The 12,029-nt window shown below is 32.9% G+C and overlaps 2 protein-coding genes across 2 annotated transcripts in view; both read right to left on the reverse strand.

Annotated features, from left to right (window-relative positions):
* Positions 1-4,516, reverse strand: part of LOC111705908 (calcium/calmodulin-dependent protein kinase type 1) — a 30,974-nt gene extending 26,458 nt beyond the window's left edge. Inside the window, exon 1 of the mRNA XM_023478611.1 lies at positions 4,335-4,516. Within this exon, the coding sequence (XP_023334379.1) occupies positions 4,335-4,397 (63 nt within the window). The 5' untranslated portion in view covers positions 4,398-4,516. The remainder of the gene's footprint in view (positions 1-4,334) is intronic.
* Positions 4,517-6,547: 2,031 nt separating this feature from the next.
* Positions 6,548-11,745, reverse strand: LOC111705905 (long-chain-fatty-acid--CoA ligase ACSBG2). Its single transcript, XM_023478608.1, has 7 exons — positions 11,657-11,745; positions 11,147-11,226; positions 10,897-10,954; positions 9,537-9,587; positions 8,303-8,380; positions 8,141-8,230; positions 6,548-7,380 (listed from the first exon to the last, which is right to left on the reverse strand). Exons 2-7 carry the CDS (start codon positions 11,218-11,220, stop codon positions 7,318-7,320), a joined length of 414 nt encoding a protein of 137 aa, XP_023334376.1. The 5' UTR covers positions 11,221-11,226; positions 11,657-11,745; the 3' UTR covers positions 6,548-7,317.
* Positions 11,746-12,029: the final 284 nt, after the last annotated feature.

The raw sequence follows: 12,029 nt of genomic DNA on the forward strand, positions 1-12,029 counted from the left end.
TGTCTTTCTTAGAGATGAAAAAAGGTAAAGGCAAAGAAAGTGATATTTGCTCCCAACCCAGAACTCTCCCCCAACCTTTTTAAATATCCTAGTTGCGCCTATGCTCGTATAGGTATTTATTTGTTTACCAAGTACTGTTAAACCTAAACCCTTGGGTAAACAATTAATGTCAGTACGTTTCACCAACTTTTACAAAAGTACTCCTTCTTCTTACAAATTATGCAGTATTATCTTTCTCACAGAAAATACTGTCCGTCAGAGTCGAGTGTATTCCGCTCAGGGGCGGATACAGGATTTAAGTGAGGGGGGTGCTGAATCATATCCAACAAAAGTTTCCATATTTATAAACAAAAAGGCTTGACTTTTGATATTTTTCCTGTTTTGCACTAGGTATTCTCTCCCGTAAGTGCTATTAAGAAGCTATTCTGAAATCTCAGGGGGGGCTAAGCCCCCCCCCCTGTATCCGCCCCAGATTCCGCTACAAAACGGATATTGTGTTCGTCCTATCAACCGGATCCGGATCAAGAATCTAAATAAAAAACAAGACGACATATAGAGACTTCACCTATCTTTCATGACACATAAGGATTTTGACCATTATAAAGAAATTGCGGAAAGGGAGGAATTGGATGTTGACGGAATTTAAAGAGACAATTGACGCAAATATAATAGACCCTCCATTTAAAAAGTTAGAATCGGAACAGTAGACTTAAATCCTTAATTTGAGGAACAATAAGAAAAATATCGCCGTTTAAAGGGAGTGACCGGCAATGTATGGTAATTGAACTGAAAATGTAGTATTGTGGAGAAATTCTTTAGGATTCATTTGAGATATATAAAACGTTTTAATGGTGTATAATTACTGAGTTTGAGCGCAAAGTTAACAATCAAAATAATGCATTTGGGTGGTTACGTTTTGAGAATCGTTTTGTTTAATTATTAAATAACGACGATAAAAAATGTAACAAAAATTCTACAGTAAAATGATTAGTTGGTTAGGAGCAGGTTGAAAAAATAAAAATAAAAATTGATTCGTATCATCGAAAATAAGTAATCCTATTCAGTTATTAGTTTCTGTAATCTCTCATTGTTCACATACATTTTCTGGAATTTCTATTGAAAATACGACATTTGAAGAATTGTAGAAATCTGCGAACATATTCGCAACGAATCAAAAATTTAATATAATGATGAAAATGAGATAATTGATTCTAACATTGATTTATTTACAAATTTATATTGAAAAAAATATGTTCCTAAACATCTAATTAGTATACTGTAGAATTTTTGATACATTTTTTTGTCGCCATTATTCAATAAAGTAAAAAAATAACAATTCTCATAACTTAACCACCCAAATGGATGATTTTGAAAGTCAAACTCAGTAATTATACATCATTAAAACGTTTTATATATCTCCAATGAATCCTAAACATTCCTCCACAATACTACATTCTCAGTTCAACTACCATACATTGCCGGTCACTCCCTTTCTCTCGATCGGGCATGACAACTTTTTAGATCGAGTCACTTTTAGTAGTTTAGCTGAACTTTTGTACAACTCCCCCCCCCGCCCCTTCTCCAAATTTTAAACAAGTTAGAAAACCGCAACTGAAATGAATCATAAAAAGCAAATGAATAAAATTTACAGTTTACACGTATACATTTTGCAGCAAGTAAATTTCTATTACTTGCTAAACTAAAAAGTTGAGCTTTAAAAAAACACAGCCTTATAGATGCTTTTATCTCAAATAAAGTTAGAACGTCTGAACCGATTCTTCGTATGGTGGTTTATATGGCCGGTCACAATTCAAAATTGTCAAAATTGAAATTCAACGAAGTGTGTTTATTCGCGACAAAGAGTTCAAATGTTGTCTGTAGGTTAAGATAAGCTGTCATTACCAAGTCAAAATAAGAATTTTACATTTTTTCATTAAATTAATTACATAAATTATTTTATTTCCCCAAAATATGACGTTTTATCTATACCCAGCATTATAATATTAGTAGAAAAGAAGGCTGGGTAGAAATAAAAATCCTATCAATTGAATAAATTCTGATATTTTGAAACTAGACAAAACCAAACAAATTCTAGATAAGACATATTCTTTATATGATAGTAAAACATCCAACAAAATATAAACCATTTTGTAACTTAACTATAGTATAAAAATACTAGCTTGGGAACCCAGCTTTGTCTGGAGTTTTTTCCAAGTTAAACCATTCCATTGTTCAACAGAGTTATCTCAATCAAAATTTGAGGCAAAACGGACAAACAAACAGACAAACACTAAATATATATATATATAACCCTAAAACTGAGAATGTAATAAAAGTTTGCCGAACTTAGTATAAGTAATTCTCATTAAACCTCTTGTTATTTCTAGTTAAAAAAAAACAAGTTTAGCGGAAATAAGGAGAACATACTTTTAGAAAATTTCTATTGACAAATAGGCTTTTAAATCTCTGATTTCTACCATTACATTTTAACATTATTTTGTTTCCAACATCTTGAAATAAACCGGAAATAAAAATCTGTTGTTTATACGGAAGACCCTTAAAAGGTTTCACGGTAATTTAAATGTATTGCTTCCTTTCTATTTTCAGACCTTTTTTGCACTGATTAAATGAAAAAATTTCTATTTAACACTTTTAGTCAATGCAAATTGTTATTAAATTTTAAACCGTGTCAGGTTTGTTACGCTTTGTTTATTGGATTATATTTAACAGATTTGTTAACAGTTTCCAAAATTATACATTTTGTAACCCTGTCTGTGAAGATTATAAAGCTTCAAAGGAATTGTTTCTAACAAACTTTGGAAAGCCCGAGTTTTACTATTTTACATTTAAGACGTGTTGCTTGAGCTTCATCATCAATAATCATTCCATTATTTATTCAAATTACAACGGATTTAATTAGAGCTGGGAATAAAGGCGCCGAGCGACCAGAAATATGACTAAATAGATGATGGTCAAAGCAATTAAACAGGGTGCTTACACGTCTAAACACACCCTGTCACAATTCTTGTTGTACTTCATTTTCTGCATTACACTCTTGTTTTCCAATGTTGGGCCTAAACCTATGATTGAACATAAACCTAGACTTTGAACTAGCACTTGGTAGTTACCTGGACAAAATGTCTCTTCAGCTTCATAGTCGGAGTAAGCTCTCCTCCAGCGAGACTGAAATCCCTCGGAGCAATCATAAACTTGTAAAAACATAAAAATTTAGACAGAACACTTGCTAACCATTAAGATTAAAACTTGTCTCAAAAGAAATATAAATTTCAAAGTTTTATTATTTTTCTTAGAATGTCTTCATTAACAATCAAATAAGTTTTAATTTTATATTTTTTATTCAGAATTTGTTGAAAACATTTCAGGTTTTGTCGGGACAATTTCCAAAAATCTAAATGTTTAATCCAACCAAATATCCCCCCCCCCCTCACTTTTATATCGTCATGGTTTAGAGTTAAAGTTTGTAAAATTTGAATTTATTAAATCATCTATAATATTAAACCTGTTCGCTCCTATATATGTATATGTTAGCTATGGCTGACCAAACGGCTGAACCGAATGGGCTGAAATTTTTGAAGGAAACCCTTGAGTAACACTGGGGTAACATAGGCTAAAAAAATACCATTTTTTTAATAGTTTTTTTTTCAGCTAGTGAAGAAAATTTCTAGTTGAAATATTAGATATTAATTTCTTCTGTATTACAGAAGTTCAAAAGAAAAAGAAAAAAATGAAGCGATGCATAAAATTAGAAAAACAATTCACAATAAACAATAAGCCAAACAGGGACTACACAAACAATAAGTCAAACAGGGACTATACAAACAATAGGCAAAACAGGGACTACACATACCATGAATCAAACAGGGACTACACATACAATAAGTCAAACAGGGTCTACACATACAATAAGTCAAACAGGGACTTCACAAACAATAAGCCAAACAGGGACTGCACATACAATAAGTCAAACAGGGACTACACAAACAATGCCAAACAGGGACTACTCAAACAATAAGCCAAACAGGGACTACACAAACAATAAGCCAAACAATGACTAATCAAACAATAGAAAAATACAACCTAGGGACTACACATACAATACAACGCAGGGACTTCAAGAATAATACAAAAAAATACAAAATAGATCGTGGACTTTTATCAAAACAGAAACTTAAATAAATGGGGTTGAATATCCTGAAGATTGAGCTGTTAAAAAAAGATTTCAAAAATTACTTTTCAAGTTTAGTGGTTGATGTTCATGCATTTATTGCGTCAGTGTTGCGTAAATGCGTAAACTAGTTTGTATCCTATTCTACCTGTGGATTTGCCTGCACTAGAGATGAATTAACGAAGCTCAGGGTTTTCATGATACCCTCCATACTGGTAACTGAATATATATGTCACCTACACTGTATTTGTCACTAACTAACTAGCTGACTACCCCGCTAAATAATATGTATGTGTGCAGACATACTGGTTGCCAAGCCTAGAGTGCCGTCGGTACCCAGCTCTAGATAGATAGATAGATACTCAGATAGAAACTCAGATAGATAGATAGTTAACATCCTCCACACAAACCGGAGGATCTAACGCACCTACAGATAGATAGATATGGAAGAATTTGAATCTATTTTTAGGTTCAGGTTGGAGATAATGTTTGAAAAACAGAGAAATTAAGATTAATTAACAATGTTAGAAAAAACTGTTTCTTTCAAAGCGATTTAGTTGCAATTAATCAGACCTAGTTAATCATGTTTATGTTTATTCATTCCTTTATTACACAATAAATTTTTCTTACTAAACTTTTTTTTTGGTTCTTTTTCACATTGACACTAATGGCCAGCTAGCTCATGGTTAAAAATTGTATAAGAATAGAAATTTTTTAGAAATTACGTAATTATTTTCTTTGTTGAACCTTTCAAATATAAAAATAAAATCTCTATCAACGAAGTGGCACATATGTATTAACGTCTTCTAACTGTCTCTGAAGTTTTTATTATTTTAAAGAATGGACTTTTGGACAAAATAAACAACCAAACAAAAGAACCTTAAATAGAGCCAATCATTTATAAGTACTATGGTTTTAATGTTTAACGATAATCGTCACAGTTTATTATAAAAAATGTAGAAATTTAGAATCTGAACCAGCTACGTAATACAAGGGTACCCACTAAACACGAGACTTAAATGAAGACCTAATGCTAGGGCTTCCAACGCGAGTGGATTTTACTTTCGCGCAATTGCAAGCTCTGTAAACTCCACACAATTGCGCGCAATTCGAGAACAGTTGTGCGCAATTCCCCACAGTTGCGCGCAATTCCGCGCAACGGAATTCTGATTGTAAACCTACCTAAAAGTGACAAGAGGTATAACTTGTTACAATGTGCTTAATATAGTTATATCAATGTTTTTGCTGATAGCTGATTAGTCAAGAGAAACAAGTTGACAGTTGCATAGAAAGATAGGGAAAAACAGATTAAATCAGTACAGTCTTCTCTTAGGTCCCATTCTTTGTAAATCCCTAGGGTGGTTAGCAATCATCTATTTCTTGCAGAAGAGGACGCACCCCTAAGGATCCAATGATGTTGAGGATGCAAAGTAAAGAAACACTTTGAGGACGCACAGTAAAGACACACTTTGAGGACGCACAGTAAAGCCACACTTTTAGAATGATCTAGATCGTGAAATACATACAAACATACATCTCAGCTTTATATAGTAGGATGTATATTGATTAGTGAGCTGCCCTCAGCTAATTAGCTGAAACACATCATGATTCTAGTAATGGTATTTAGCTAATTGCATTGTGGTATAAAAGAAAAATTTATAGTTCTCTTATAACAATGATTTTCTTCTTCCAATCTGGGTCTTCGTTCGAAGATTAGGATTGGATATTTTTAGAGAATTTGGGATATAATAATAAACACTAGCTGAAGTGCTCGGCGTTTTAGCCTATAACACCCCCCCATAGAGAAAAATCAATTTTATCCAGCCGTTTGGTCAGCTATAGCTGTCATAATACTTTAAAAAACAACCCTTGAAAAAAATCTATATCTTAGGAGATACACTCCATTTTATTGCAGATCTGCCGTTTAATTCCCACCTATTTAATTCCCTGCTGGTTTAATTCATTCCCCCCTACCCCCGTTTAATTCCCACCTATTTGAATTCCCTGCTGGTTTAATCCCTTCCCCCCCTTTAATTCCCACCTAGTTGAATTCCCTGCTGGTTTACCAATTACTTGAAATTTATAGTTCTCCGGATGTAACTTCATCTTCGCTTCTCGACAGAAACTGTTCTCAAAATAAAACTTAAAAACATCATTCTTTTCGCGACATACAAAGACATAAATGTCAATTAAGAGAAAAATATGAAAAAGCTGTAATTCCCTTGCGTTTTTTAGCATTTGAATTTTACTCCTCAGCACTAAAAGAAACATGCATCAGATTATAGATCAGCAGTTTTCTTGAATTTTTGGAGTTCACTGAATATGAATATGAATATGAATATAGTTATTACGATTTATAACTATGTTTCTAATAATTTATTTCCGAATGAGAGTTCTCCAACATAATTCTAGATCTTTTATCAAAAATACTCTAAACGTAATTAATAAATACTATCGTCTTTTTACTAAATAAAAGCTGGAGGTCATGCGACTCAAATTAAATTGAACCACATGTTACAAAACATATTGCTTACATTTTGATTTCTTTTTTTTAAGTTTTAACATAATTCAACAGAAAGGGTTCAGCTCCGACAAAAAGTAAATATATTTTAGCATAATTTCAGTGAAAACTTAAATATTTGTTGGCTGCATCAGTACATAACTAATTGTAAGAAGAACTAGGCTAAAGATCGTGTTAAAAATAATTTTTATATTTCAAAAGAATTATTTTCTCGAGAAAGGATTGTTTCAAATTTTAATGAGCGTTTTGATAATCACAATTATTGAATTTTAATTTTCATTTCGTAGATTGAGGAGATAGTAGGACTCCCTAAACACATGATTTGAAGCTCTGACGTTTGATGTTTTTAATAAATGTATGCAGTTATGTTTGAGATATTTTAAAATCCAGTTTTTAATGAATTCAAGCAGTTATGTTTGTGATATCTTAAATCCAGTTTTTAATGAATTTAAGTAGTATGTTTGTGATGCTGAACTAGCAAAGAGATAAACTTATATAGGTTTCAATGATGTTAATGAAGTTATTGCTGATACTGAAGCTGTTGCTCATGATAAAGTTACTCTAGCTGATGACTGGTGGCAATGTTCTGATTACTCTACAGTTTTCTTGTTTACCACATAGAGCTCTGGGTCTCGTGCTCGTACATGCGGTCAATCTGCTTCGCATACAAGTCCTGAAACACGTATATATGAAATATCTGGTACAGTGTACAGTGTACAGGGGGATCAATATTGGAATTAAGCCAACCGCCCACCGGGGGTTGCTGCGTTTTTACTTTAAAAAATAATTCAAAATCGTTCATACGGTTGCGAATTGACAATTTAATATCGATCCAATAAGGCTCCAAAAAATAATATTTTAAATGTTATAAATCATTTTCTTGGGAATTTTACGCTGAATTCAAACCTGAAAAGCGCTTATAAAAATATAAAAAATCGAAGAAGTTAAAAACAAAAAACGGTCCGAAAATCCATTTTTTAGCTTTTTTAAAGTTTTGATGAGTTTTCTAGCTCTAACTCATTTCATTTTTTTTTAAAGCGTTTTTCATATTTGATGTTCAAGAAAATTATGTATAACATGAAATTATTCATTTTTTGGAGGGGGGGGGGAGCCTTACGTAAATCGTTAATTTGCAACCGTATGGACGATTTCGAATTTTTTTAAATTGCAATTTTTATTAAGTGAAAACGCAGAAACCTCAGGTGGGCGGTTAACTGATTTCTAAAAAAAACTACAAATCAGTCACCCTTAGTGTACAGTTTACAGCGAATAATGAACAAGTAAAACAAAAATATTGTACAGCGCACATTCGAAGTGGTCAAAGTTTTTAAAGAATAAAATAATATGAACTGTGAACCTGAAGTTTTCGTAACGTGTGTCGTTTAAAGTTGATTTTTTTTAGGATAACCTTTGAACTAGCACTTGGTAGTTACCTGGACAAAATGTCTCTTCAGCTTCATAGTCGGAGTAAGCTCTCCTCCAGCGAGACTGAAATCCCTTGGAGCAATCATAAACTTGTGAACCTAAATAAGCATTATAGTACTTTCTACTTTTAAAGTAATTTTGAGTAATTTAATAATTGATGTGTAGCAAACCTTCTGAGCATTAGAGACTGCCTTTCTGTTCACTTTCTGAATTCCAGCTAGGATCTCAAGACGAACCTCTTCTTCATCCTTTACAAGCAATATTTAGCAATCAGTTAATCAAACATTTAGCAATTAGTTTATCAATCAATATTTAGCTGTAGGTTAATAAAATATTTAGCAATAATTTTATCAATCAATATTTGGCAATCGGTTAATTTAATATTTAGCAATCAGTTAATTAAATATTTAGCATTAAGATAATCAATTAATATTTAGCAATTCGCTTATCACTCAATATTTAGCAATAAGTTAATCAATCAATATTTAGCAATCAGTTCATCAATCAATATTTAGCAATCAGTTAATCAATCAATATTTAGCAATCAGGTAATCAATCAACATTTAGCAATCAGTTCATGAAACAATATTTAGCAATTAGTTCATGAATCAATATTTATCAATCAGTAAAGTTCATCAATCAAAATTTAGCAATCAGTTCATTAACCAATAAATAGCAACCAAGTAAATATTTACCCTAGTGACCGGAACCTACCTAAATATTTACCCAAGTGACCGGAACCTATCTAAATATTAACCCTAGTGACCGGAACTTACCTAAATATTAACCTACCGACCAACCTACCTAAATATTAGCCCTGGTGACCGGAACCTACCTAAATATAAACCTATTGACCAACCTACCTATATATTAGCCCTGGTGACCGGGCCCTACCAAAAAATTAGCCCTGGTGACCGGGCCCTATCTAAATATTAAAACTAGTGACCGGAACCTACCTAAATATTAACCTTAGTGACAGGAACCTACCAAAATATAAACCTAGTGACCAACCTACCTAAATATTAACCCTAGTGACCGGAACCTACCTAAATATTAGCCCTGGTGACCGGCCCTGTCTTGATATTAACCCTAGTAACCGGAACCTACCTAAATATTAACCCTAGTGACCGGAACCTACCTAAATATAAACCTACTGACCAACCTACCTATATATTAGCCTTGGTGACCGGGCCCTACCAAAAAATTAGCCCTGGTGACCGGGCCCTAACTAAATATTAAACCTATTGACCGGAACCTACCTAAATATTAACCTTAGTGACAGGAACCTACCTAAATATAAACCTAGTGACCAACCTACCTAAATATTATCCTTGGATACCGGGCCCTACCTAAATATTAGCCCTGGTGGCCGGGCCCTTCCTAATAAACCCAATTGAAACCTACCTCTAAAAGCTCCGAGATGGTTTCAGCTTCAGCACCAAGATTTTCGGCCCACTACAGTAAATAAAAATATAGAAAACCAGCTGTATTGCCCGGCTGTGCCCGTGGAATTAAAAGAAAATTTGTATTCTATAGAGAAAAATCAATTTTATCCAGCCGTTTGGTCAGCTATAGCTGTCATAATACTTTAAAAAACAACCCTTGAAAAAAATCTATATCTTAGGAGATACATTCCATTTTATTGTAGATCTGTCGTGCAAATCATGGATTCTAATCCAGCTTATAAATATTTCTAAATGTGTTACATTTCTGATAAATATGAAAAGGCGGAAAGCAAATCAAATCATGCTGCCAGGAAGTCCTACTATCAACTCCCAAACTTGAAATGTATATGGTTGTGTACATTAATAAGGATTAGTTAAAACCATTTCAATTTGGAGGTCATTATCGGTCGTTAGAGGTCATTAGAAGGTCAAACACTGGATTCATTGCTGCTTCTATATTCCCTGAGTTCCCAGCTTACGTTTGATATGCATGAAGCCATAGTTTAAACATTTTCTGTTTGTCACGATCATTAGAGATCATTAGAGGTCATTAGAGTTAGTGCCCAATTTTATTTTATTTTAGGAAATGGGAACACAAATTAGGCTTGCGGCCAAAAAATTGGAAGATTTGAACCAAAAATGAAGACAGGGAATCCCCCCCGGCCCCCCTCGTCCACAATCCCCATTCTAAAAATATCTTAATCTTTTATTGTAATTCGCCGCTACTTCATTTTTCACTTAAAGGATAAGTTTTACCAATCTCTCATTAATCCATACTTGAGATTTTAGTTGAAAGAGGAAACAATAGAATTTTAAGGTATATATTGTGTTTTTATCAAATAGAATAGAATATATATTAGAGTGGAATTTAGAAATCCCTCGGTATGATTTTTGTTAGTAGAGTACATTAATACAGTATGTTCCCCAGTCTATCCATTTCAATTTCGAATTTTTAAAGCTGATAAATAAACTTTATAAAATGAATTACGTGAATAAAAAACATCACTTGATTTATAACGGAAAATCATCGTTTGTAAAGTGGAAGGCATAGAGTCTATGTAAAATGATCATTGGTCAATTATGAAACCAGCCTATTTCATAATTTGGGTTTCTTTTAATATTCATTTTAGATTTTCTATAAAATGATATTCCAGGGCCCAACAGGTTATATAGCATAAATATGTGAAGTACACCTGCAGTATGGAAACAGTACAACAAAATGGCCGTTTTACACTTTTTTCTAGTAAATTCCCCTCTAATATATATTCTATTCTCTATGGTTTATATCCCTAAGATCTGGTTCCTGATTAAACTATTACCTTCTTGACATCTGGATGAAGGATATCAGTAGGCTGGCCCTGGGCATCCAGCTGACTCCTTTGAACAAACTTTTATTTCTTTTTTGAAAAAAAAAAATTATGAATTGTTTTTAAAACAGGTCAATTAGCAGATTTGTTACCTTAATGGATAGTTTTTTTTCTGAATTGTCTTATTACCCGCTCCAATTGAGATATGTTCCCTCTAAACTGTGAGGGGAAGTGACCTGACCCTATGCAGTCCCTACCGTACCTGATGGTAACTATTGCTGCAAGATGTTTCCTCTTGTCTCCAACAACCATCACATTAGAAATCACTTCCGGCATCTGTGCCTGATGAGCAAAAAAAATTTATATTTTTGACAAAGTTTCAAAAGAAAGGCATTTATTTTTATAATCCGAAAGTTTAGATTTTATTTCAGGTAAAATTTTAAAATAAGAAAGTAAAAATTAGTACAGAAAGTTTATTTCAAAAAATGATATTGTGAAAAAATATTGTTGAGTGAATTTTAGTGGAAAGGACTATGTAGATTGTAGAAGGGTATAAAGAGAAGAAAGGAACAAAAATAACAAACGCGTAATTTAGATTTTTTTCTTTTTATACTCAATTATCCAGAATCAGTGCAATAGCAAAAAAGTAAAAAAAAAACAATAATTTAAGTACTTTTTTAATTTTTCTTTCAATCAAGTCGGCTGTAAACCTTGTCAAAACTGACATACCAACATCATCCATATCTCTAAATGACACGCCCTAAATTACTACCTTTATGGCGTCTTCAATAGGTATTGGGGCAACGTTCTCCCCGCCCCCTGTCACAATAATCTCCTTGCTCCGCCCACCAACTATCAGAAAACCCTATACAATCATTTCAACTTCAACTAAGTGTAAACAAGGGTAAATATTTTTAATAATTTAGCCCCGCCCCCCTCTCGGACACCTTTATGACAGTTAATAACTTTTGTGTAAAAGAAATTAAGTTTTTTTGTTAAATTAAATAAAATTTGAATTGACTCAGCGGCTTTGAAAAAAAGAAAAAGAAAATATTTTCCTGATCGTCGAATCTTCCAAGATCTCCAGAATGAACCCATCCTTCTTCATCTATCAGTTCCTAGAAAATCAATCAATAAGCATTCTT

Source organism: Eurytemora carolleeae, unplaced genomic scaffold (genome assembly GCF_000591075.1).
Source record: "Eurytemora carolleeae unplaced genomic scaffold, Eaff_2.0 scaffold649, whole genome shotgun sequence".
Lineage (NCBI taxonomy): Eukaryota > Metazoa > Arthropoda > Copepoda > Calanoida > Temoridae > Eurytemora > Eurytemora carolleeae.

Excerpts from the sequence above, each read along its gene's own strand:
- LOC111705905 (XM_023478608.1), bottom strand. The coding sequence starts at position 11,220 with ATGCCGGAAGTGATTTCTAATGTGATGGTTGTTGGAGACAAGAGGAAA. Across the intron at positions 10,955-11,146 it reads GCAGCAATAGTTACCATCAG|GAGTCAGCTGGATGCCCAGG; the intron begins GTACGGTAGGGA and ends GTTTGTTCAAAG. Across the intron at positions 9,588-10,896 it reads TTCATCCAGATGTCAAGAAG|TGGGCCGAAAATCTTGGTGC; the intron begins GTAATAGTTTAA and ends TATTTACTGTAG.